Consider the following 21,095-nt stretch of genomic DNA (forward strand, 5'->3'; position numbering starts at 1 on the left):
ACCGCTTGAGCTAAAGCTGACCCTAAAATTGTTTTTAATTACACAAAAAATAGATTTGTGTATTACACCTTAATGCAATGATTTTCAACTCTTTTCATCTTGTGGCACACAACTAATTATTAAAATTCTGCGGCACACCAATAATTATATATTGTTGACGATCTGACAAGATAGATATAATTTTGATTCATTCACACCAAATGGCTATTGTGTTGGCTGTTATTTTTTAATTTAACAATCTAAGGAAAAAGAGGTCAGTGTCCCTAATATCAATAGGTATTGCATGTTTTAAAAGTTCTTGTGGCACACCAGGTGAAAATTGCTGACTTAATGAATCTCTAAGTACATTTGAATGCAAACAAAATACTCCTTTTGGGTTGACTTTGCCTCACTTGGCAGAGACCATTTCTAGGAATAGGGGCTTTGTTTGGCCCCGCTACAGTGGACCCTCCTCCCCCCTTGAGCAACACGGAGGTAACCACGGATGGTACTAATACTAAGTCTACATATACAGGTGACCCTTGAGCAGCGAGGAGGTTGTTCTGACCCCTTGTGCAGTTGAAAATTCACGTGTTACTTTTGACTCTCTCAGAACTTAACTACTAATAGCATATTGCTGACTGGAACCTTTATCAGTGAATGTATTCTTAAAATAAACTAAAGAAAATGTTAAGAAAATCATAAGGGCTAACCGGTTTTGCTCAGTGGATAGAGCGTCGGCCTACGGACTGAAAGGTCCCAGGTTCGATTCCGGTCAAGGGCATGTACCTTGGTTGCTGGCACATCCCCAGTAGGAGGTGTGCAGGAGACAGCTGATCAATGTTTCTCTCTCATCGATGTTTTTAACCCTCTATCCCTCTCCCTTCCTCTCTGTAAAAAATCAATATTAAAAAATATATTTAAAAAATCATAAGGAAAGGAAAATATATTTATAGTATTTATGGGGGGAAATCCACATTGATGTTTTTTTTTTTTTTTTCCTCTCTGAAGTCAATAAAAATATATTTTAAAAAAGAACAATATAACACACTGTAATAAAAGTCAGGTGAATGTAGCAGCAAGTAAAAAAGGGTTACTTGAACAAGCACTACAATACCTTGACAGCTGATCTGAAAAACCCACCCCATGGCTATGGGCAGGTGACGTATACACCGAGGATTTGCTAGACAAAGGGATGCTTCACATCCCAAGCAGGACAGTGTGAGATTTCATCACGCTTCTAAGAATGGAGCATAGTTTAAAACATGAATTATCTTGGAATTCTCCCTTTAATATTTTTGGACTGCCGTTGGCAATAGGTAACTGGAGTCATGGAAAGCAAAACCACTGATAACCGGGGGACTACTGTATTTATAGTGACATAGCAATTAATCCCCTATTTTATGCTCAAAATTTCTGAACAGTTAAAAATCGTGTCAAAATGTCTGTGCACTGAGTAAATACGAATCAGAATATCCTACCAAAGCCTCGGATTCTGTTCCTTGTCATCTTTTGGTGGTGCTAAAATCCGTTCCCTCTAGGCTTTAGCTTTCTCATCCAGGACAGGAGGACTGCCCAAACCATCTTCCTCCTGTGACAGTCACCAATCTGCGATTCTCATTCAGACTGCCAGAGGAAAACCTCTTTTTGGGGATGGGGTAGACTCTTAGCAAGAAGTGATTGAATGTCTGTCAGTAAAAATAAGTAGTCAGGTTATAGGTTATTTCAGCTTTGGAATGATTCCAGGGTATTACACAAACAAAAATTAGACCAAACAAAAGAGCCCAAGATTATGTGGCTTATGTCTGTCTCCTCACCTGTGGCGATACCATTATAGTGAATTCTGTACAGGATATCTACAGAATCTGATGTAAAGGTCAGAAAAGGCAAGCAAATATGTCCTAATTTTATTATAGCTTTTTGGATATGTGATCATTGTTTAATTGCCTTTATGATTCTAAAGCTTACTTTGAGGCCTTGTAGTACTACCAGCTAACACAAGAGGTCAGCAAGCAATTAGCTATTCAAACTTGGAAATGTTATGAATTAATTACAACTGCTAAAGATGAATTCAAGAAATGTTTAAATGACCTTGCTTTTTGTTGATGAATATTTTTAAATGAAATTCAGTCCCTGAGATTGTACAATGAATACTTTTTTAAAAATTTCTTTATTGATTTCAGAGAGGAAGGAAGGGGGGAGAGAGATAGAAACATCAATGATAAGAGAGAATCATTGATTGGCTGCCTCCCGCATGCCCCCCGCTGGGGATCGAGCCCGCAACCCGGGCATGTGCCCCTGGCCGGAATCAAACCTGGGACCCTTCAGTCCACAGGCCAACCCTCTATCCACTGAGCCAAACCGGCTAGGGCTAACACTTTTTAATCTCAAATAGTTTCTTAACCTATCTCTTACCAGCTGTAGTTAGTGTTATTCACCTTTTTAAAAAACTGGTTTGTAAAAGGTAATTTAGTAAAAAGCTTCATTGTTTGATGCTTTCTGTTTAACACTATCTTTTTTTTTTTTTTAGGTTACATTTCGGACAAGAATCTATCACTGTAATATTAACAGTCAAGGAGTTATCTGCTTGGACATATTGAAAGATAATTGGAGTCCAGCACTAACCATTTCTAAAGTCCTCCTTTCTATCTGCTCACTTCTTACAGACTGTAATCCCGGTAAGGTTAATAATTCTTTACCTTGTTGTATTCTTCCTTGTCTGAAAAACACTTGTTTTCACATAAACCAAAATTTTATTTTTCTAACACCTTTCAAAGGACAAAAATAGGTATTTTTAATCAAGAGAAATTCAGTCTAGTAGTTGAATCAATCTAGTTGAAAAATGCAGCAACTTCACCATTAATTGATATGTGTTCTAGGAACAAGGTGTTTTAAACTAAAGACATCATTCTTCCTCGTACAGGGTGGGGCAAAAGTAGGTTTACAGTTGTGGGATTATTTATTCTGCAATACAATTAATAAAGAACTGTTACGTGTACTCACAACTATAAATCTACTTTTGCCCCACCCTGCATATTTCTCTTTAAAAAAAAATCAGAGTTCTAAGTGTTGAGCCATCTGCGGGTTTACTGAGCACTTACCCTATACCTGGTTACTGAGGTAGTGTTCATTTTTGAAAGTGTTATTTCTTTGCTACACACATTTATTGACTACCAGACTGTGATGTTAGGGGTGGGGAAGCAAATAAACAATTAATTATTAAAGATTCTATTTAGGATTCAGAGAAACACTATACTTCAAGTCCAGGTTCTTTCTGGGTAACAGTGTAGAGTTAAATAGTGTTACATTGCAACAGCCATGCGGACTACACAGTATTCATTGTCATAACTGCTGCCACTGAGTGAGTGAAAGGTCATGTGAACACAGCTGGGTGTTCATTGTAGTCTGGGGCCTTGTACATTCCAGTTTCTATTGCATTTACCCTAACACATGACGGAAAAAATCCCTCCGTTTGGGTCATGGTTGTTGGGAGAGGAATGGAATGAACGGAAGAGATAAAGCATTCTATTTTGATAACGATTTTTTTGCCATATGTTGAGTAGCTTTTTAAACTACCCAAAATATGATAGAGTGGTGTTTCAAAGATGGATTTGATCACTTGTACTTGGTACATTTCTTTCCAAGCTGCTAGTAATTTAATTGCTAAGACCTAAAATACTCTTTTCCTTTCTCCAAAGTAATCTGCATTCTTTTCTTCCAGCCGACCCGTTGGTGGGAAGTATTGCCACTCAGTATATGACCAACAGAGCAGAACATGACAGAATGGCCAGACAGTGGACCAAGAGATACGCTACATAAATTGGGTTTTCACAATTCTCACATTATTTGTCTGTCACAGAGAGAGCTGCTTATGATTTTGAAGGGGTGGGGGAGGGTGGGAGTTGGTAAAGAGTAGGGTATTTCTATAACAGATATTATTCAGTCTTATTTCCTAAGATTTTGTTGTAACTTAAGGTATCTTGCTACAGTAGACAGAATTGGTAATAGCAACATTTAAATTGTCATTAGTTCTGCAATATAAGCTAAAATGTAGTACAGAGAAGAATAGACTTTGGATTCGGTTGTTTATAGTCTGTAAATTTAAGCCAGCTTAATTTTGTGCAGGTTACACACATGGCCATTTCTGTGAAAGTCCTTCCAGACTGCATACTTTTTTGTTTAGAAAAATTGAAACTTGTTTTCCCTTCTTGGAAGGGAATATTGATATTTAACAGTTTTTAGAGATTGTCATCTCATCTTAAATGGACATGTGGCTTATAAGACACTTTTAGGAAATGAGTAGTTATGTATTTTATTTTATATGCTCTACTTTATTGTGAAAAGATTAGAGGTTTGAAAACCTGTAGTAAAATACCTTAAGCTGTTAACTGTAAGGCGTGGAATAGGAGTTGCTCAGTGGATTGGTTATATGTTGCAGACTACTTAAGTCTGCATTTGTTACTGTGCTAATAAACAATATTAAAACAACCACCTAACATCCCTGCATTCATTTTCTTTTAAACCATATCTTTGCTATAAAGCAACCTAGAAGTAATTGCAAACTGAATGGATTGGTATATAACTAATTTATACAACAGCCTTGCAGGATAGATTTTGAGGTGTCTTAGAAAAGGTTAGATAATTGAACCTGTCACCTTTCAAAAATGTACTCAAAGATGCATCTTTTATTTTTTTTAAATAAAAAATCAGCTTTATTGAGGTATAACTGTATAATTCCATTTATATGAAATGCCCATAAAATTCATCTATTGATAGATGCATCTTTTAAAAAGCATTTCCAAGTTGCAGATGCTGTGGTGGCAAGTACATGAGCAGTGGGTTCTCTAGTGCAGCCACATTAGAGGGCAATTTGACAGCACCTAAGTGTTCATATCTATTGGATGCGGCAATTCTATTTGTATCTACTCCAGAGAAACTCACCCAGGTGCATGGAGTGAAGGTATATACACATTCATTAAGCATTTAAAAGGAATATGGTAACATTCCAGCATCAATCTAAGTTCAGTAGAAAAAAGCAAAGCTGCAAGATGATCTAGTATATTATCTAAAAATAATTGTAAAAGTATTTATCTTCCTATGTAAAATACATAGGGGGAAAAGCTGTAAGTGGGAGAGCAGATAGGGAATGACAACCTTATCTGAGCAATAATTTTAGACCAAAAAATGTATTTGTGATGAGAAATTTTAAAGAATTATGCAGTGGTAGCACTAGCCTAATCTAGCATTCCATTGACGATGTTAACACTTATTAGTTATTTTCACATTTCTTTGCTGAACAGCTTATTTCATGTTTTATATTTAAATCAAATAGTTAACTGCTTTCACATCAAAACCACTAAGTAGCCTGTTTCCTACCTTTAAAACTAGTAACAAAATTGAAATTTGCTAAAAACAGTGAGCTCTATTGCTCAGATCTTGCCAAAAATCTTCAGCGAACGTTAGCACAAATTCAGATATCCAACTTGAAGACTATCTGTAGTCCAGTACTTTTATGATACATTTTATCCACATGACTACACGTCCATAAAACTATTCCAGGAGGTATAGTATTCCTTGTGGAAAACAAGATTTATTGTCCTTATGTGCCTAGCAGTTTTCTAAACAGTTTGAATATATTTATACCACCCACTACCTCAAGTCATGCTAAATGTGTAATTTGAACAAAGCTAAACCACAGGGTTTGTTCTATTTAGCAAGATCTCCTCTAGATAAAATTCAGCTTAGCACTCAAATTGTTTACTGTTTGATCCAATTTGGACACACAAAAAATGCCAGTTTGTAATTCTAGGCATTAAATGACTTGTGAATTTTTTGGAAACAAAGTTATATTTGAGCTAAGAATGCATAAAGTTATACAGAATGATAGCTTTTGAAACATTAAAGGGGGAGGGACACTACTTATAGGTGTGTATATATAAATAACAAAGGTGCTAATATCAGGGACAAGTTTCAAGCAACCAGAATGCAAATGTATTATTTCATATCAGGCAATAATAAGCTTAGCCCAAATAATTTAATCATAGCCTTACATGCATTAAATTGCTTCCTTAGGGATTTCTACCAGACCAAAAGTAGCTACAAATGGCCTATTTTAAATATGTTCACAGATACTTAAGGACAATCGCTATTCAACAAACAATTGTGGCACTGATTTTTAGTTCTCAGAGCTAGAATTCCCTTTGTTTTTCCTCCCAGGCAAAGGAAAGCTGGACTTGCTCTGGGGCTGGGAAAGTTTGCTGGCCAAGAGAGTGAATGGTTCAATCAGAGTTTTCCGATCTGTAACTGTTACCTCCCACAGTCGCACCTTCTCACTTTTTGCCCATTGCTGTGCCACTTCAGCATCCACTTGTCTCTGCTCAGAAAGGTCCAGCTTGTTTCCTAATACGACAATTGCTACCTGAGAGAAAAAGTGATACAAAGATCACACTTTGCCAACATCATCAGTTCCTAGGCAAAACGGAGAAATAAAATTGTCCCATATAACAATCTGGCACAACAAAACTGATTCTCAGAGGGAACCTGAATAACAACACAGTGGGACACAAACCTGACTCCCCTGTAATGCATTTCTCTTGTTAAAAACACAGAGGTTCATAGCTAAGATTTGTAAACAGCCCACATGCCCATCAGCAGATGAGTGGATAAAAAAGCTGTGGTATAGTTACACAATGCATTACTATGCAGCAGTTAAAAAGAAGGCTCTTTTTACCCTTTAAGACAGCATGGAGGGACCTGGAGAGTATTGTGCTGAGTGAAATAAGCCAGTCAGAGAGAAATAAGTATCATGATCTCACTCGTGTGGAATCAAACAAAATAGATCCTGAGACATATAACCAGGAACAGACTGACAAATTTCAGAGGGAAGGTGGGGGAAGGGGGGTAGGAGTGGGGTGATTAACCAGGGAACATGTATGCATGACCCATGGACACCGACAACAGAGTGGTGAACGCCTGGGAGGGGCAGGTATGAAATGGAGGGGGTCAATGGGAAAAATCAAAGGGGACACCTGTAATACTTTCAACAACAACAGATAAATTTTGAAGATGGAGATGTCCTATAGGCTGTTAGGAAACATTTTAAATTAGCAACAGGTGAAGTTAACTCAGAATGGAAGCTAGACTTGGGGAAATTCATATCTAGGATGCAGATAAAGGTGTGACTGAAATATGCCTCCATTTCAGTTTCACTATCTACTGTGTGCTGTTTCCCTGTATGTATTTCAAAATACACTGGAGGACTCCCAGAGCTGTGAGTTCCACACCCCTAGCAACTAAGTTCTATGAGCATAGGAATTTTTGTTCTGTTCACACTATTCCTAATCATAGAAAGTTGCCCGATGCAATCACTAAATATTTGTTGAACATATGGGCCAACAGGAATATTTTACAATAACTGCAAGGCAATCGTTCACAAATGCTTACTATACACCAGGCACCTGTTTTCAGGTGATTAAAAACCAATCAAGCCCCCAGGGAGGGAAAAGGAAGGAGGACAAACCACCAGATTTTCAGAGACAGACTGTAAAGCCAACAAAACAATGTGAAAATGGAGGAAGTGCACCAAGAGCTGTCAGAATGCTCCTCTGGGGACAGCTTTGAACTAGGACCTTTGAGCCACTGCTGTGCTCCCGCCTCTAAGGCCATGCCTCCCGAAAGGATGGAGGAGCACGCACGCCCCGGAGCTCTGGGTTTCCCGGCAAGTCTCTCCCATTTCTCAGCAGGAACTGTCTCTTCAAGCCCTCCTATCATCCTTCATCACCTAGATTTTCATCTTCACATAATCCCCTAGGCCAGTGGTGCAGCTCGCGAGCCACATGCGGCTCTCTGACCCCTTGAGTGTGGCTCTTCCTAAGCCTGAGGAGTGCCCTAATTAAGTTAATAACAATGTACCTACCTCTATAGTTTAAAAGAATTTGGCTCTCAAAAGAAATTTCAATCGTTGTACAGTTGATATTTGGCTCTGTTGACTAATGAGTTTGCCGACCGCTGTACTAGGCTGACCTCCATCTCTCTTTCCTCCCCAATTGTACAAACTGTTCCACTTTGCCTCAGACTTCTGCCTCCAACAGTGTCCCTCCCTAAAAGCCCTAAATCTGTGGAGGCTGGTGCTGCTATTCTCTGCTACTACCTGCTTCCCACCCCTATTTTGTTGCTGTTCGTTACAGACCTGGCTTGTGGTCACCCCACACTACTTTTGTCATAATGCCTAGTGACTTCACTAGCCATGTGGGTGACCTGTCCAGTAACCTTGTCTCCAAAGATCTTAATCATTCTCCTAACCTCAGCCATTCACAACCATGAACACATCCTAACTCTTAACCATTATAAATGCTCCCCTCTATGAACTCAATTCCGGTAATCCCACTCTGACTGACCTCTACCTTCCTAACACCAGACCACAGTTCAAAACACCACAAGCACCTACCATCCACTGGTTCTCCTACCGTAATCACTGTCCTTCAACCCCTCTCATCTCAGTTTCTCACCCAGCTTCCGTTATTTTAATTTACTCCACTGCTGTCATTATCCCATTTACCCCTGGTAAACCCCCTACTGTGGTTACATTTAACTCTTAACTGGACTGCCTACATCACTTACTGAACATGTGTAGAAAAACCCAAATTCATAACCACTGACCTCAGGTGAGGTGGTGGTTTCCAGCAAATATATTGCATTTTCTCTGTAACTAAGACAACATCTATCTTGCCCTTTTCCCCAGCCTCCAACGTCTCTTCCGTCACCCACCTTACTCAGAGTCCATACTGCTTCAGTAAGAAAATACAAGCACTGAGAAGAGACCTTTCACATGTTTCCACCATACAGCTAAGCTACCATCTTCCAAGCCCATGCACCCATCCTCCCTGACCTGGACAAGGATGTCACTCCTGTATCATCCTCTCTTCTGTATCATCCATTTTCTTTCTATTGAATCATTCCCATTAGCACCATTAGCACACAGTATGTCTCACCTAAATAAAAACAAGACTCTACAAATCCTTCTCCAGCTCCTCTCTCTTCCTTTATAAGACAATATGTTTACCCTCTGACGCAAAACTAGCAAAGAGCTATGTTTGTTGTGTTCAGTTCTCTTACATCCAGTCCAATCAGACTTTATCTCACTGTTTTACTACAACAGTTAAGACCTTTCTGTCAGTATCTTGGTTGTGAAATTGTACTACAGTTTTGCATGTTGTTAATATTGGGGGGGACTCCAGCTAAAGATCTCTATTATTTCTTAAAACTGCATGTGAATCTACAATTATCTCAAAATAAAAAGTTTAACATAGGGTAAAATGTAAAAATCTAGGTTAAGAACATCTAGTCAGCACTGTTAACCACTACATCATAGGAGGTACTCCTAGGTGGTGAGGAGTCAGCCATGTGAAGATCTGGAAAGAGATCTGCGATAAGAGAGTTCCATGGATGGGAACCAGAAACTGAGAAGGACTTAATAGGGGAACAGAATGATCATGTTGGAAAAACAGAAAGTGGACCAGTGTCAGTGGAGTACAGTGACAAAGGAACAGAATGATGACGATAAGATGAAAAGGAGAGGCATGGGCCAAGTCATGTAAGACTTTATGGACTATGGTAAGGATCTTATTTTTAAGTGTCAAATGGGTAGAATCCAATCATTATTAAGTTAAAAAAAATTTTTTTTGGCAAGGTTGAAGACAAGATTCCTATTTAGCCTAGGAGACAAGAAAGAGCCCTAGGAAACAATGCTGCCACACAATATGAAGTGAACTACCTATACGGAACTTGAGATACGGAGTCCCTAAAATTCAGTTTATACATGAAAACAAGCAGAGACAGAAAGTCAAATGCTGGCCCCGACTGAACTCGGTCAGTCCTGTATTTCCTGGGCTAAGGAAAAAAAAACAAGAACACAACATTATAGATACTGTGAGTACAATGTGAGTCTCTAAAAATATTTTAACTGCCCCAAATTCCATGCTTCAATTTAAATAGTATTATGATTCATAGTTGGCATTTTTCACATATCCACTTACCTCTTTTTTATCTTTGAACTTATCAATTTCTTTCTTCAGCAGCTCCACTCTTTGAAAGGATTCAAGATTATTCACACTGTACACTAGGACAAAGCCATCGGCAAATGAAAAATAGTGCTTCGGCAGGTCCACGCCCTCCTGCAGGCCTCTGGTGTCATAAAGATGTAACTGTTCCTTTACTCCCCGATCCGTTTCCACTGAAGCCATGTACACATCCTCCATTGTTTCACAGTCTTCCATTCCTGGGATGAAAAAGGAATCACTCTCATGGGTACCAATGCTGAATCACTGTACCAACTGTTGAGTATTTTCTTGTCCTTTAGAAGTTGTTGGCTTTCTAGGTTCCCTATTGACTACATGTAAGAAACATATTTCCATTACTAACTTCTTTAAAATGAAAGGTAGTTGTAGTAAATGACCAACATGTTTTTTAAAAACACGTCTTCTGTATAGAAAAAAATTTTATTAACGATTTAATATTACACATTTTTTAAAAGTTACCATAAGACGCCGAAACCGGTTTGGCTCGGTGGATAGAGCATCGGCCTGCGGACTGAAAGGTCCCAGGTTCGATTCCGGTCAAGGGCATGTACCTTGGTTGCGGGCACATCCCCAATAGGAGATGTGCAGGAGGCGGCTGATCGATGTTTCTAACTCTCTGTCTCTCTCCCTTCCTCTCTGTAAAAAATCAATAAAATATATTTTTTTAAAAAAGTTACCATAAGAGTCAAAGATCTGAATACCTAAATTGGAAGGTTAAAGGCTGGTTTTTAAAGTAGCTTCAGTAACTGAGTGGTCCCATTTTCATCTCCATCAGAGCCAAGGACAGGGCCTGAGGTAAATTTGCTACTTTTTTTTTCTATGCAACGTCCTCTATTTTCAAGGTCTGTTTATGGGACTCAAAAATTTATAACCTGGCCAGTGTGGCTCAGTGGTTGAACATCGACCTATGAACCAGGTGGTCACAGGTTCGATTCCTGATCGGAGCATATGCCTGGGTTTCGGGCTTAATCCCCAGTAGGGGGAGTGCAGGAGGCAGCCAATCAATAGTTCTCATCATTGATGTTTCTCTCTCTTCTCCCTTCCTTTCTGAAATCAATAAAAATATTTTTTTTAAAATGTTATATGTCCAGTCTGGGCCTGAGCACCAGGCTTTCATTCCCAAGCACCTATTGGGCACTTTTATGTGAATGTCCTGCAAGTACTCCGAACTAACAAAACTTGTTCTTTTTCTCCCCATACCTGTTTCTCCATCTAGCTTTCTCCCCTGGATCACCATCCACCTGGGCAGTCTTTAGAGTTCTCTTTAAACAAGGAAAACGTGGGTGCAAGTTATCATACATTAGGCACTTTACTGCTGAAGCACCTGCTCAATACATTGCCACCTTCCATGCCCACTGGTGTGTTGGCACCTGAACTGCTGCAACAGTTCAAGAAACACCTTGTATCCTTTCTAGACTGCTCAAATGTCAACTCCATGGATCCTCTCCTGATCATCCCCTTCCCTCCTCTCTGCTCCTACTGTGCCTTTTACAAGTAAGACCATTTAATACTTAACCTTCCCATATCGGCCCCCTTCAAGGCTGGAGTGTAAGCTCCTGGGGAGCCAGGCCTGTAGCTAACCTTTCTTGATAGCTCTGAGGACTGACAAATTGACTTACAGACATAGGAAGTCCTTAGTAAATGTTTGCTGAATGAATGAATTCATCATTGATGTCCCAATTTCAGTCCCTTTCTTGCCTGGGTGATCCTTGTAAAATGCATTCCTACCTTGCTTCATTTGTGCAGGTTTGTCTCTTCAACTAGTCTATTCAACTAGTCTATAACTCCCTGTAGGCTGAGGAATTAGGAGAATCTGGCCAGTGAAAAAGATAAAATACTAAATATGGTAACATTTAGGATTCCCCCCAAAATGCCCCACCCAGGTCACCTTACAAAGCTCAAAGTCATAAATCCTATCCACATGCTTACAGTTTTTAATTAACGTTTTAATTCTCCATTCTTATTTATGAGGAGACAACCTTGGATTACCAGATGCTTGAGTAAAAGGGAGAACAAAACCAGAAAAGAACGCCTTATAGAAAAAAGAATGCAGGAAAAAGAAAACTTACCAAAAAAAAAAAATTACCCAATATTATACTCAAAGAAATATGATAGTACATCCATAAAATAGGAACAGGATACGAAGAAGTGAAAACTCAACACAAGGGCTGGAAAATAAAGATATGGAAAACTCTCAAAAAGTGGAACAAAATATTGAGAGAAAGAAATCAGTAAAGAAATTAAAAAATTAGTTCACTAGTCTAGAAGATCCAGCATAGAGAACACAGAGAAGGGAAAAGGATCAACAAAATAATTCAGACATGAAGAACACACATTTCCATACTTTCAGGGCCACATTTTCTTCAGATATTTAACCTAAAGCAACATATCACAACAGACTGAACACAGAGGAAGTAGATACGATAACCCAGCTAGACATTAGATTTTCAAAAACGTAAATTGGTGCTCTTCTCACTAAATTATTTTGAAGACATAATTTTTCATAAACGTGTTATCTTAGTATGTGATGTTTATTATTTTAAGTAATAAATAAGTACTTTTTAAATTTCTGTTTTAATTTCTAATACAGTAAAAATATAGCCTATATAAACAAAAGCTGTTTGGAGTTTTAGGAAGGTAAAGGGGTTCTTTTGTTTCCCTCTGGGCATAATTTGGTTTTTTTGCACAGCCAAAAATTAGAATCTGGAGGTGAAAAATTAAGAATAGTGCAGCATCTGTGGCAGGAGGGATTCAGAAACCATAGAAGTTGAGAACCGCTAGCACAGCCACCATAATAAAAACCGAATATGGATTTAACCAAAATTGCTAAATATTTTGAGGCAGTGGAAGAGAAGCAAAGATCATCAAAATAGTTATTAAAAGTAAGATAGAAATGTGCTCTAAACCAGCGGTTGGCAACCGGTGGTCCATGGGACCACTGGTGGTCAGTGAGGTCTGAGAGGTTGGCAACCGCTGCACTAAGCTACTTGCCAGAGATAAATACTTCAAAGATCTATGATTCTATGATCTCTCCAACACAAACCTCATTTAATTCCAATTTGCAATGTTTGATCGCCTTAAAGCCAAAGATGCTGTCTTCTTCACCTCTGTATTCTTACAAGGCTGCATCCCAGCCTGTTTCATATAGCGAGTATTTAATCATGACTCAGCTCAATGAATGAGATAATCCAATTCACAAAAGTAGGTCATACTGCAGCCAACAGCTGTTTCTTGCATTTTGAAAATCTATACAGCTGTATTGGAAAGTCATGTTTGAAATAGAATAAGATCATTCAGTGTATTCTTACGTCAGTGCTTCTATGACTCCAAAACCACTATTCATTATGTAAATACACCGGAAACTACATATATAAAAGGTATAACTTTCAGCAAGCACTCTTGAATTTCACTATCATAAAAGATGGTTTTTTTTTCTCTCCCCTATTATTTCCTCTCTCAACGTCAGTTGACTTCTATGATCCTTCTGGTCCCTCTGGATTTCACTCTTGTGTACTGTCCCCCATCTTTAGGTTATTATGACCAACAAAACCCCTAGCAGTTCCCAGAACCTACAGAGGAACTACAGAAAAATAATCTTACCAATAGTATGATTCCCATAAAGGAGCTGCTCCAAAATTGCTGTTTTCCCCACAGACAGCAAGCCACAAACCACGACTTTGCAGCCCTTTCCCATCTTGTCTCAGGATAGCACTGCAAAGAGAACAGAATATCCTTAAAATTGTGTACACTGAAATCAACCTTTTCTTTTTCTATGTTTAAATTTAGTAAGTAATACATACAGAGGGGGGATTTCAAATTTAAAAAAAGATATATAGAATAAGGTATACCCTTCCAAACCCTACTTTATTTTCTCAAATTCTGTAATTTCTATGACCCACATCAACACTAATCAGCTATCAGGAAAAATAATTTTTTTCCAGGAAAAATAATTTTTTTAATTCTCACTCGAGGACATACTTACTGATTTTACTTTATTTTATTTTTTTTAAATGTTTTTTAATATATTTTATTGAGTTTTTACAGAGAGGAAGGGAGAGGGATAGAGAGTTAGAAACATCGATGAGAGAAACATCGATCAGCTGCCTCCTGCACATCCCCTACTGGGGATGTGCCTGCAACCAAGGTGCATGCCCTTAACCGGAATCTAACCTGGGACCCCTGAGTCTGCAGGCCGACGCTCTATCCACTGGGCCAAACCGGTTAGGGCGACACTGTGTATTTTTTTATGAAAACATCACGTACTGTGTGCAATACTTTTACTATCCATTCATGAGCACATTACATACATTAAAAGGGTTTTGCAAACAGTACTGCACGTAATATCCTAAGCAGATTCCAGCTTACCATTCTTTTATTCATTGAATAAATATTTACTGAGGGCTTACCATAGTTCCAGGCATTAGAAACAAACAAACCCAGAAATGATCCTTACCCTCGGGAATCTCAAAATCAATTGGAAATACCAATCCAAATTTTGCAAAACTAACAGAGAAACTACAAATTAAAAACTGCAAGATCTAATTAAGAAATTAGCAGTGGCCCTGACCAGTTTGGCTTAGAGCGTTGGCCTGTGGACTGAAGAGTCCCAGGTTCGATTCCGGTCAAGGGCATGTACCTTGGGGCATATCCCCAGTGGGAAGTGTGCAGGAGGCAGCTGATCAGTGTTTCTCTCTCATCAATGTTTCTAACCCTCTATCCCTCTCCCTTTCTCTCTGTAAAAAATCAATAAAATATATTTTTTAAAAAAAGAGACTAGCAGTGGTTATTCACATCACCAGACTCTCCTTTCCAAATGATTCATCCAACTCTGTCTGCAGTCTTCAACCTTGACTCATTTTCTCACACCCCACTTCTGATCCATCAGTAAATCCTCTACACCAGTGGTTCTCAACCCTGGCTGCACATTAGAATCACCTGGGAATCTTTTTAAAATCTTGATTTCTGGGCCTCATCCTCTGGAAATTGTTTCTTTGTTATGGGGTGAGGCCCAGAAATCAGGATTTTAAAAAGATTCCCAGGTGATTCTAATGTGCAGCCAAGGTTGAGAATTATTGCTTTACACGGTTGAAACATCCAGGCTCAACCATTTACCACTTTCCATCACTAACGAAGGAGTCTGAGGGACCAAATTCCCTCACCTGGTCTTAAAGACACTCATGTCATAAACCCCCAAACCTGGGAGTATTTTACTTGGTACAAGAAAAGGTATTTTGCAGCTCTGACCACTGCGGTGGGGAGATCATCCTGGATTATCTGGGTGGACCCAATGTAAGCACAACTGTCTTTATAAGGGACCCAAGAGTGTCAGAAAGGAAGACATGGTGATTTAAGATACTGTACTGCTATCTTTGAAAATGAAGAAAGGGGTCTGTAGCCAACAAATACCAGTGGCCTCTAGAAGCTGGAAAAGGCAAGGAAGTGGGATTTTCCCCTCATGCCTCTAAGAGGAACACAGCCCTACTGACAACTTGATTTTAGCCTAATGAGATTTCTGATCTTCAGAACAAGAAGCCAATAAATTTGTGTTGTTTCAAGCCAGTAAATTTGCTATAATTTGTTACAGCAGCAACAGGAAACTAATACCACCACCTTACTAGTCTGTCTGCTTCCACTTTCCCCTTCCCCTTTAGCCTCAAAACTACAATCCAGATGATCCTTTAAAAATGTGTAAGCTATACCATTTGCAACAGCATGGATGGAACTGGAGAGCATTATGCTAAGTGAAATAAGCCAGTCAATGAAGGAAAAATACCACATGATGTCACTCATTTCTGGATAATAAAGACCATTATAAACTTATGAACAAAAATAGATAGAGAGGCAGAGCTGCCTCGAACAGACTGTCAAACTACAGCAGGAAGGCCGGGGAGGGTGGGTAAGAGATCAACCAAAGGACTTGTATGCATTCATATAAGCATAACCAATGGACATAAGACACTGGGGGGTAGGGGAGGCCAGGGGATTGTCAAGGGCGGGGGGGGGGGGGGAGGAGACATATGTAATACTCTTTGTAATACTTTAAGCAATAAAAAAACAACAACAAAAAAAACGGGCAACCCAAAAAAATAAAAGTAAAAGACAAAAAAATGTGTAAGCTACCCCCATTTGACAAGAAAAACCAATTAAAGCCAAACAAACTTTATAAAAATATATATATTTTTTTATTGATTTCAGAGAGGAAGAGAGAGTGGGAGAGAGAAAGAAACAACAATGATGCCAGAGAATCATTGATCAGCTGCCTCCTGCACACCCCACACTGGGGATGGAGCCCGCAACCCAGGCATGTACCCGGACTGTAATTGAGCCGTGATCAACCACTGAGCCACACGGGCTGGGCCCAAATAAGCTTTTGACTTTTATATCGCTTGCATCTTGTGGCCCTCAATAAATAAATTTATTTTTGTTTCCTAATATATATGTGTGTGAGTGTGTGTGTGTGGAAGCCACATAAAGTTATCCTTCTGCTCAAAATCTCCCAGTGGTTGCCAATCTTGCGCAGGTTGGAAACCCCATGTCCTCATAACCTTCCCCTGTCTCTCATCTCCTGGTCTGCTGTGTGTATGGCTGGTTGCAGCCACACTGCCTCCGCGCTGCTCCCGCACTCATCCAGGCACACCAGCCGCGGCGCTGGTCCCCACATCTCCTCCACCCTCCACTCTCCCAGGTCTCCTCTCCATCCTGGCTTCTCACTCACTCGCCGCGAACGTTCCATCCCAAACTGCCGCCTCAACACTCCCCCCCTCTGACATCCCTCGCCGTTCGTCGGTAGCACTGACCATCCGAGATGACATCTGACCATGTTTATGGCCCGTTTCCCGCGAAGCGCAGACCAGGCTGCACCCCCAGCGAGTGGGACGCTGCCCGGCACCTGTCAGGCGCTTCATACCTATCTGTTAATGGAATCAATGAGCCATGTGAGGGCTCGTGCAATGAATGGTAAGCCTGACTTTTCTTTTTTTTTAAAAAAAAAAAAAAAGGGAAGTAATATAGGAAATAGGGGCGAAATAACCAAAACCTCTAATGATTTAGAAGGTAAATAGGATTCTCTTAAATGTGGGCCACATTGAAACTTAGAACTTGTAGAGTTAAACCACACCATTGTATTAAAATACTCTGGAGACGCTAAAAAAGCGAGTAAACCTTTTTTTTACATAAAGAACGCAGCACAAAAAGCCAGCATTTTTTCCCTAAACACGCGCACCTGCCAGCCAGGTCTCGGCAAATAAATAATTGCGTTTTTCTAAAACATTGCGGTTCTGACGTCGCAATACTGGAACCAAATCCTCGCGCAGGAAAGACCCGGGAATGGAATCGCACTCTCCCTCCCCCGGACCCATTTCGGGGCAAAACCCCTCGTCACTGGCCCTGCGGGGGCTAAAGCCGCATTGGCCCGCGGGCCCCGACCCGCGAAGCCCCTGGACCAGGAGCGACTTATTTGGCGGCGGGGACAGCGTCGCGGGGGTCGGTCAGAGCACCCCGGGGCCCAGACCCCTGCGCCCGTCCTGGGGTCGGAAGGGGACAGCGTTTCCCGCAGCGACACCTCAAGCGAGGAGCCTGCGGTGAGCGAAGCGACGTACCGGCACACAAAGTGACACAGACCCGTGCCCTCCGCAGACCCCGCGGATCGCGGCGCGTTGGCAGCCCGGCTCCCCGGCAAGTTTCAGCTACCGGAGCCCCGCCCCCAGCTCGCCGCCTCCCGCACAGCGGGTCTGGAACGCCCGCCGCTGCCTCCGCAAGGTCTGTCTCCTAGAGGAGCAGGGGCGGGACAATGAGGAAGGCTGCGCCCCCTCCCGGCGGAACTCCGCCCACCCGGCGCTCTGCCGGAACTACATGTCCCATGAGGCTCTGGGAGGCCGCAGCTTTCTACCGGAAAGAGTTTCGCTGAAGTGGGGGAGGAGCCTAGAGAGGATTGTGGGAGAGAGGCTCTTCCTTTCCGTCTGGCCGCAGCCATCAGGTAAGCCGTGTTGGAGACATACGCTATTTCATCCGCCGCTCATCTCCCTCTGCCCGAGCCATCCAGGCTCGGGGACCCTGCGTCCTCAGAGCTCCTCCCGCCTCCTGTGCGGCGTGAGTTTGATCAGGATGCGGGGCAACGGGGTGACGGAGAGGCGGCCGCCGGGGTGGGCTGGGGGATGGTGTGATGGCGGCGCGAATTCGAGCTGGGCCCAGAGCGTGAAGGAAAGGGAGGCGTGGGGCAGAGGAATAGGAGGCAGGGCCAGGGCTTATTGGAGCGAGTCGGTCGGTTGGGTAGAGTAAATGCTTTTTCGTAGGGAGTTAACCTTTTGGCGGCGGCAACATTCCCCTGTTATTGTCGGCGAGGTCTCTGCAGACGGGGCCGGGCCCTTGGGGATGCCGCCTGCCGCAGTGACCCGCCCCTTCAGGGCCTAAGTCTTGCGCCATTCATTCGTGCAGGGGGAAAAAAAAAAAAAAAGAAATGCGCCGAGGGCCTTGCTGCGTTGCCGTCTCTGGGGTCGCAGAGGTGACTGAGCGCCGCTTCCCATGGACGCAGCGGCGGGGGTCGGGCTAGCTGCGCGCTGCAGTTTGTGCAGAGCCATTTTCATCCGCAGTGGTTGCCTTGTGGCTGGTGGGGAGCTAAGATGGACGTACGCAGCCTTTAATGCCCGGTGTTATCTCAAAGGTAAACCAAGATGGGCGCTTACAAGTACATCCAGGAGCTATGGAGGAAGAAGCAGTCGGATGTAATGCGCTTCCTTCTCCGGGTGCGCTGCTGGCAGTACCGCCAGCTCTCGGCGCTCCACAGGGCGCCCCGCCCCACCCGGCCGGACAAAGCGCGCAGGCTGGGCTACAAGGCCAAGCAAGGTGAGTGCGCCCTGCCTGGGTGCGTGGGTACCATTGTGTTCCCCGGGAAAGGCTAGGGGCCGGTGAGCAGGAAGAGCAGCTCTTGCCCCGAAGTCTTCCTTCACGTAGTTCTTTGGCAGCGACTGTCCTCAGCCGTCAACACATTGAGGTTGTGGACCAGTAAATAGTTGTCTAGCTGCTCTGGCAAGTGTGTTGTAGATTACAAATTTGCATGAGTCTGGACTAAAGCAAAATAACGGTGTAGAGAGAATGAGAAGTTAATCTCTCTCTCTCTCTTTCTCTTTCTCTCGTTAACAAAGGATTTGAAAAATAACCGTTTTTGCGTTCTTTTTAAAAAGTGAATCTCAAAACTGGTTCATTTTACCATCACTAGGTCTGTAGTATTTGACTTACGGTCTGAATACATTTGATGTAGGCGCAAAAGTGACATGTCCTTCAGTGTTGCACTCTGTGGTTTTTATGAAATCACCGTGGTTTTTGTTTATAGGTTACGTCATATATCGGATTCGTGTGCGCCGCGGTGGCCGCAAGCGCCCTGTTCCTAAGGGTGCCACCTACGGCAAGCCTGTCCATCACGGCGTTAACCAGCTGAAGTTTGCGCGAAGTCTTCAGTCTGTTGCCGAGGTGAGTGGTCTTTGAGAAGCAGTTGTCTTGGGTGCAGTTGTCTTGGTTACCTCCCGGAGGTGATGTAGACAGGTTTGTGCAACTTTTCTGATAGCTAACTTGTGCCTAGGTGAGCCCTTTGTGTTTAGATGTGGGATTTGTGAGTTTTACTATTAACATTGGTCGAATTTCTGTTAAAGACAAGACTTTATAAAAAGTCTGTTACTAACTTGTTTTTGCTCATATATGTCAGGAAGTGTTTTATGATTAGTGTGAACCTGTGGAACCTAAGCTTTTGGAGGACAGTAAAAAGGCAAAGCTATGCAAAAGACATAATTATGGCCTGCAGTGCCTAAAATACACTAAATGTTAAGGTTTTTGTAAGAAGTTTGCTTATCCTCCCCCCTCTATTGTATTAGGAAAAAGGTAAGTTCCAGAATCTTAAATATTGTTAGCCAGATATTATTCATTCCTTAAAGGCATTCACAAACCCCATTCATTAGATAGGGGCTAATAATAGGGCATAGTAAGTTTACCTTTTCATACTTATGGTTAGGTGCCGTAGTCGCTTGTCAAGTGAACTAAAGAGAATTCTTGGTTCCGAATTTGCTACTGTGGGAAATGTGGGAGGCTGACCCTTTTTCCTCTTCTAGGAGCGAGCTGGACGCCACTGTGGGGCTCTGAGAGTCCTGAATTCTTACTGGGTTGGTGAAGATTCCACGTACAAATTCTTTGAGGTTATTCTCATTGATCCATTCCATAAAGCTATCAGAAGAAATCCTGACACCCAGTGGATCACCAAACCAGTCCACAAGCACAGGGAGATGCGAGGGCTGACATCTGCGGGCCGCAAGAGCCGTGGCCTTGGGAAGGGCCACAAGTTCCACCACACTATTGGTGGTTCTCGCCGTGCAGCTTGGAGAAGGCGCAATACTCTCCAGCTCCACCGTTACCGCTAATATAAGTAATGTTTGTAAAATCCTTACCTAATAAACAATTTAGGACAGTCATGTCTGCTTAAAAGTGTTCTTTGATTTGTTAAAACTAGTCTGCAGATTGTCTTATGAATGCATTGTCACATAAAAGTTAAAGTGCAATAATGTTTGAAGACTATAAGTGATGGTGTGTCTCATTACTCATAAGGTAGACGCTTTTGTCTTGGCTTTATGTCAGTGATTTTCAACCGTTTTCATCTCATGGCACACACAAACTAATTATTAAAATTCTGCAGCACACCAAAAAGTAATGTTTTGCCAATCTGACCAAAAATAGGTATTTTGATCCATTCTTTTTTAACTTGACAATCTAAGGGGGCTAGAGGTTAGTGCCCCTGACTAGTCAGGTATTGCATGTTTTAAAAAATTGTGTCCCACCAGTGTGCCACAGTATACTGATTGAAAATCGCTGCTTTATCTTATTAGGGAGTTTCCTATGTCAGTGTTTGGTATAGGTGTAACATTCTGTGAAGGAGTGCAAAACTAGCCAGTAGATTTGTTGGTGCATGTGATGAAACCTACAGCTTTATTGGGGTAATGCAATGCTCTCTGCTTGTTTACTCTCAAGGGGCTGTTTTTTGGAGTTTGAATTTTGCTTGGA

General features: G+C 41.6%; 3 protein-coding genes across 9 annotated transcripts in view; 2 read left to right on the forward strand and 1 right to left on the reverse strand.

Moving 5' to 3' along the window:
- LOC132215610 (ubiquitin-conjugating enzyme E2 E1) overlaps positions 1–4,470 on the forward strand; it is a 53,467-nt gene extending 48,997 nt beyond the window's left edge. For both annotated transcript variants that reach the window (XM_059664077.1, XM_059664078.1), the window contains exons 5-6: positions 2,510–2,657; positions 3,701–4,470. In XM_059664077.1, the coding sequence (XP_059520060.1) occupies positions 2,510–2,657; positions 3,701–3,798 (246 nt within the window). In that variant the 3' untranslated portion in view covers positions 3,799–4,470. The remainder of the gene's footprint in view (positions 1–2,509; positions 2,658–3,700) is intronic.
- Positions 985–17,818, reverse strand: NKIRAS1 (NFKB inhibitor interacting Ras like 1). 5 transcript variants are annotated; one of them, XM_059664081.1, is made up of 5 exons: positions 17,676–17,818; positions 13,656–13,766; positions 10,014–10,255; positions 6,305–6,397; positions 985–1,667 (listed from the first exon to the last, which is right to left on the reverse strand). In XM_059664081.1, exons 2-5 carry the CDS (start codon positions 13,747–13,749, stop codon positions 1,533–1,535), a joined length of 564 nt encoding a protein of 187 aa, XP_059520064.1. In that variant the 5' UTR covers positions 13,750–13,766; positions 17,676–17,818; the 3' UTR covers positions 985–1,532. The 5 variants fall into 5 exon arrangements, with proteins under 5 accessions (XP_059520064.1, XP_059520062.1, XP_059520063.1 ...); XM_059664079.1 differs by lacking the exon at positions 985–1,667 and having other exon boundaries at positions 4,935–6,397; positions 17,676–17,813; XM_059664080.1 differs by lacking the exon at positions 985–1,667 and having other exon boundaries at positions 4,935–6,397; positions 17,654–17,795.
- Positions 17,819–17,896: 78 nt separating this feature from the next.
- On the forward strand, positions 17,897–20,509 carry RPL15 (ribosomal protein L15). 2 transcript variants are annotated; one of them, XM_059664076.1, is made up of 4 exons: positions 17,897–18,030; positions 18,715–18,896; positions 19,384–19,520; positions 20,153–20,509. In XM_059664076.1, exons 2-4 carry the CDS (start codon positions 18,725–18,727, stop codon positions 20,456–20,458), a joined length of 615 nt encoding a protein of 204 aa, XP_059520059.1. In that variant the 5' UTR covers positions 17,897–18,030; positions 18,715–18,724; the 3' UTR covers positions 20,459–20,509. The 2 variants fall into 2 exon arrangements, with proteins under 2 accessions (XP_059520059.1, XP_059520058.1); XM_059664075.1 differs by having other exon boundaries at positions 18,004–18,143.
- Positions 20,510–21,095: the final 586 nt, after the last annotated feature.

This window comes from Myotis daubentonii, chromosome 14 (assembly GCF_963259705.1).
Source record: "Myotis daubentonii chromosome 14, mMyoDau2.1, whole genome shotgun sequence".
Classification (NCBI taxonomy): Eukaryota; Metazoa; Chordata; class Mammalia; order Chiroptera; family Vespertilionidae; genus Myotis; species Myotis daubentonii.

Bases quoted from the DNA above. Each gene is read 5' to 3' on its own strand.
- RPL15 (XM_059664076.1), top strand. From the start codon at position 18,725: ATGGGCGCTTACAAGTACATCCAGGAGCTATGGAGGAAGAAGCAGTCG. The intron at 18,897-19,383 runs GTGAGTGCGCCC...TTTTGTTTATAG, and splicing joins GGGCTACAAGGCCAAGCAAG to GTTACGTCATATATCGGATT. The intron at 19,521-20,152 runs GTGAGTGGTCTT...TTCCTCTTCTAG, and splicing joins GTCTTCAGTCTGTTGCCGAG to GAGCGAGCTGGACGCCACTG.
- NKIRAS1 (XM_059664079.1), bottom strand. From the start codon at position 13,749: ATGGGAAAGGGCTGCAAAGTCGTGGTTTGTGGCTTGCTGTCTGTGGGG. The intron at 10,256-13,655 runs GTAAGATTATTT...TTTTCATCCCAG, and splicing joins TTATGGGAATCATACTATTG to GAATGGAAGACTGTGAAACA. The intron at 6,398-10,013 runs GTAAGTGGATAT...TTTTTCTCTCAG, and splicing joins AGTTCAAAGATAAAAAAGAG to GTAGCAATTGTCGTATTAGG.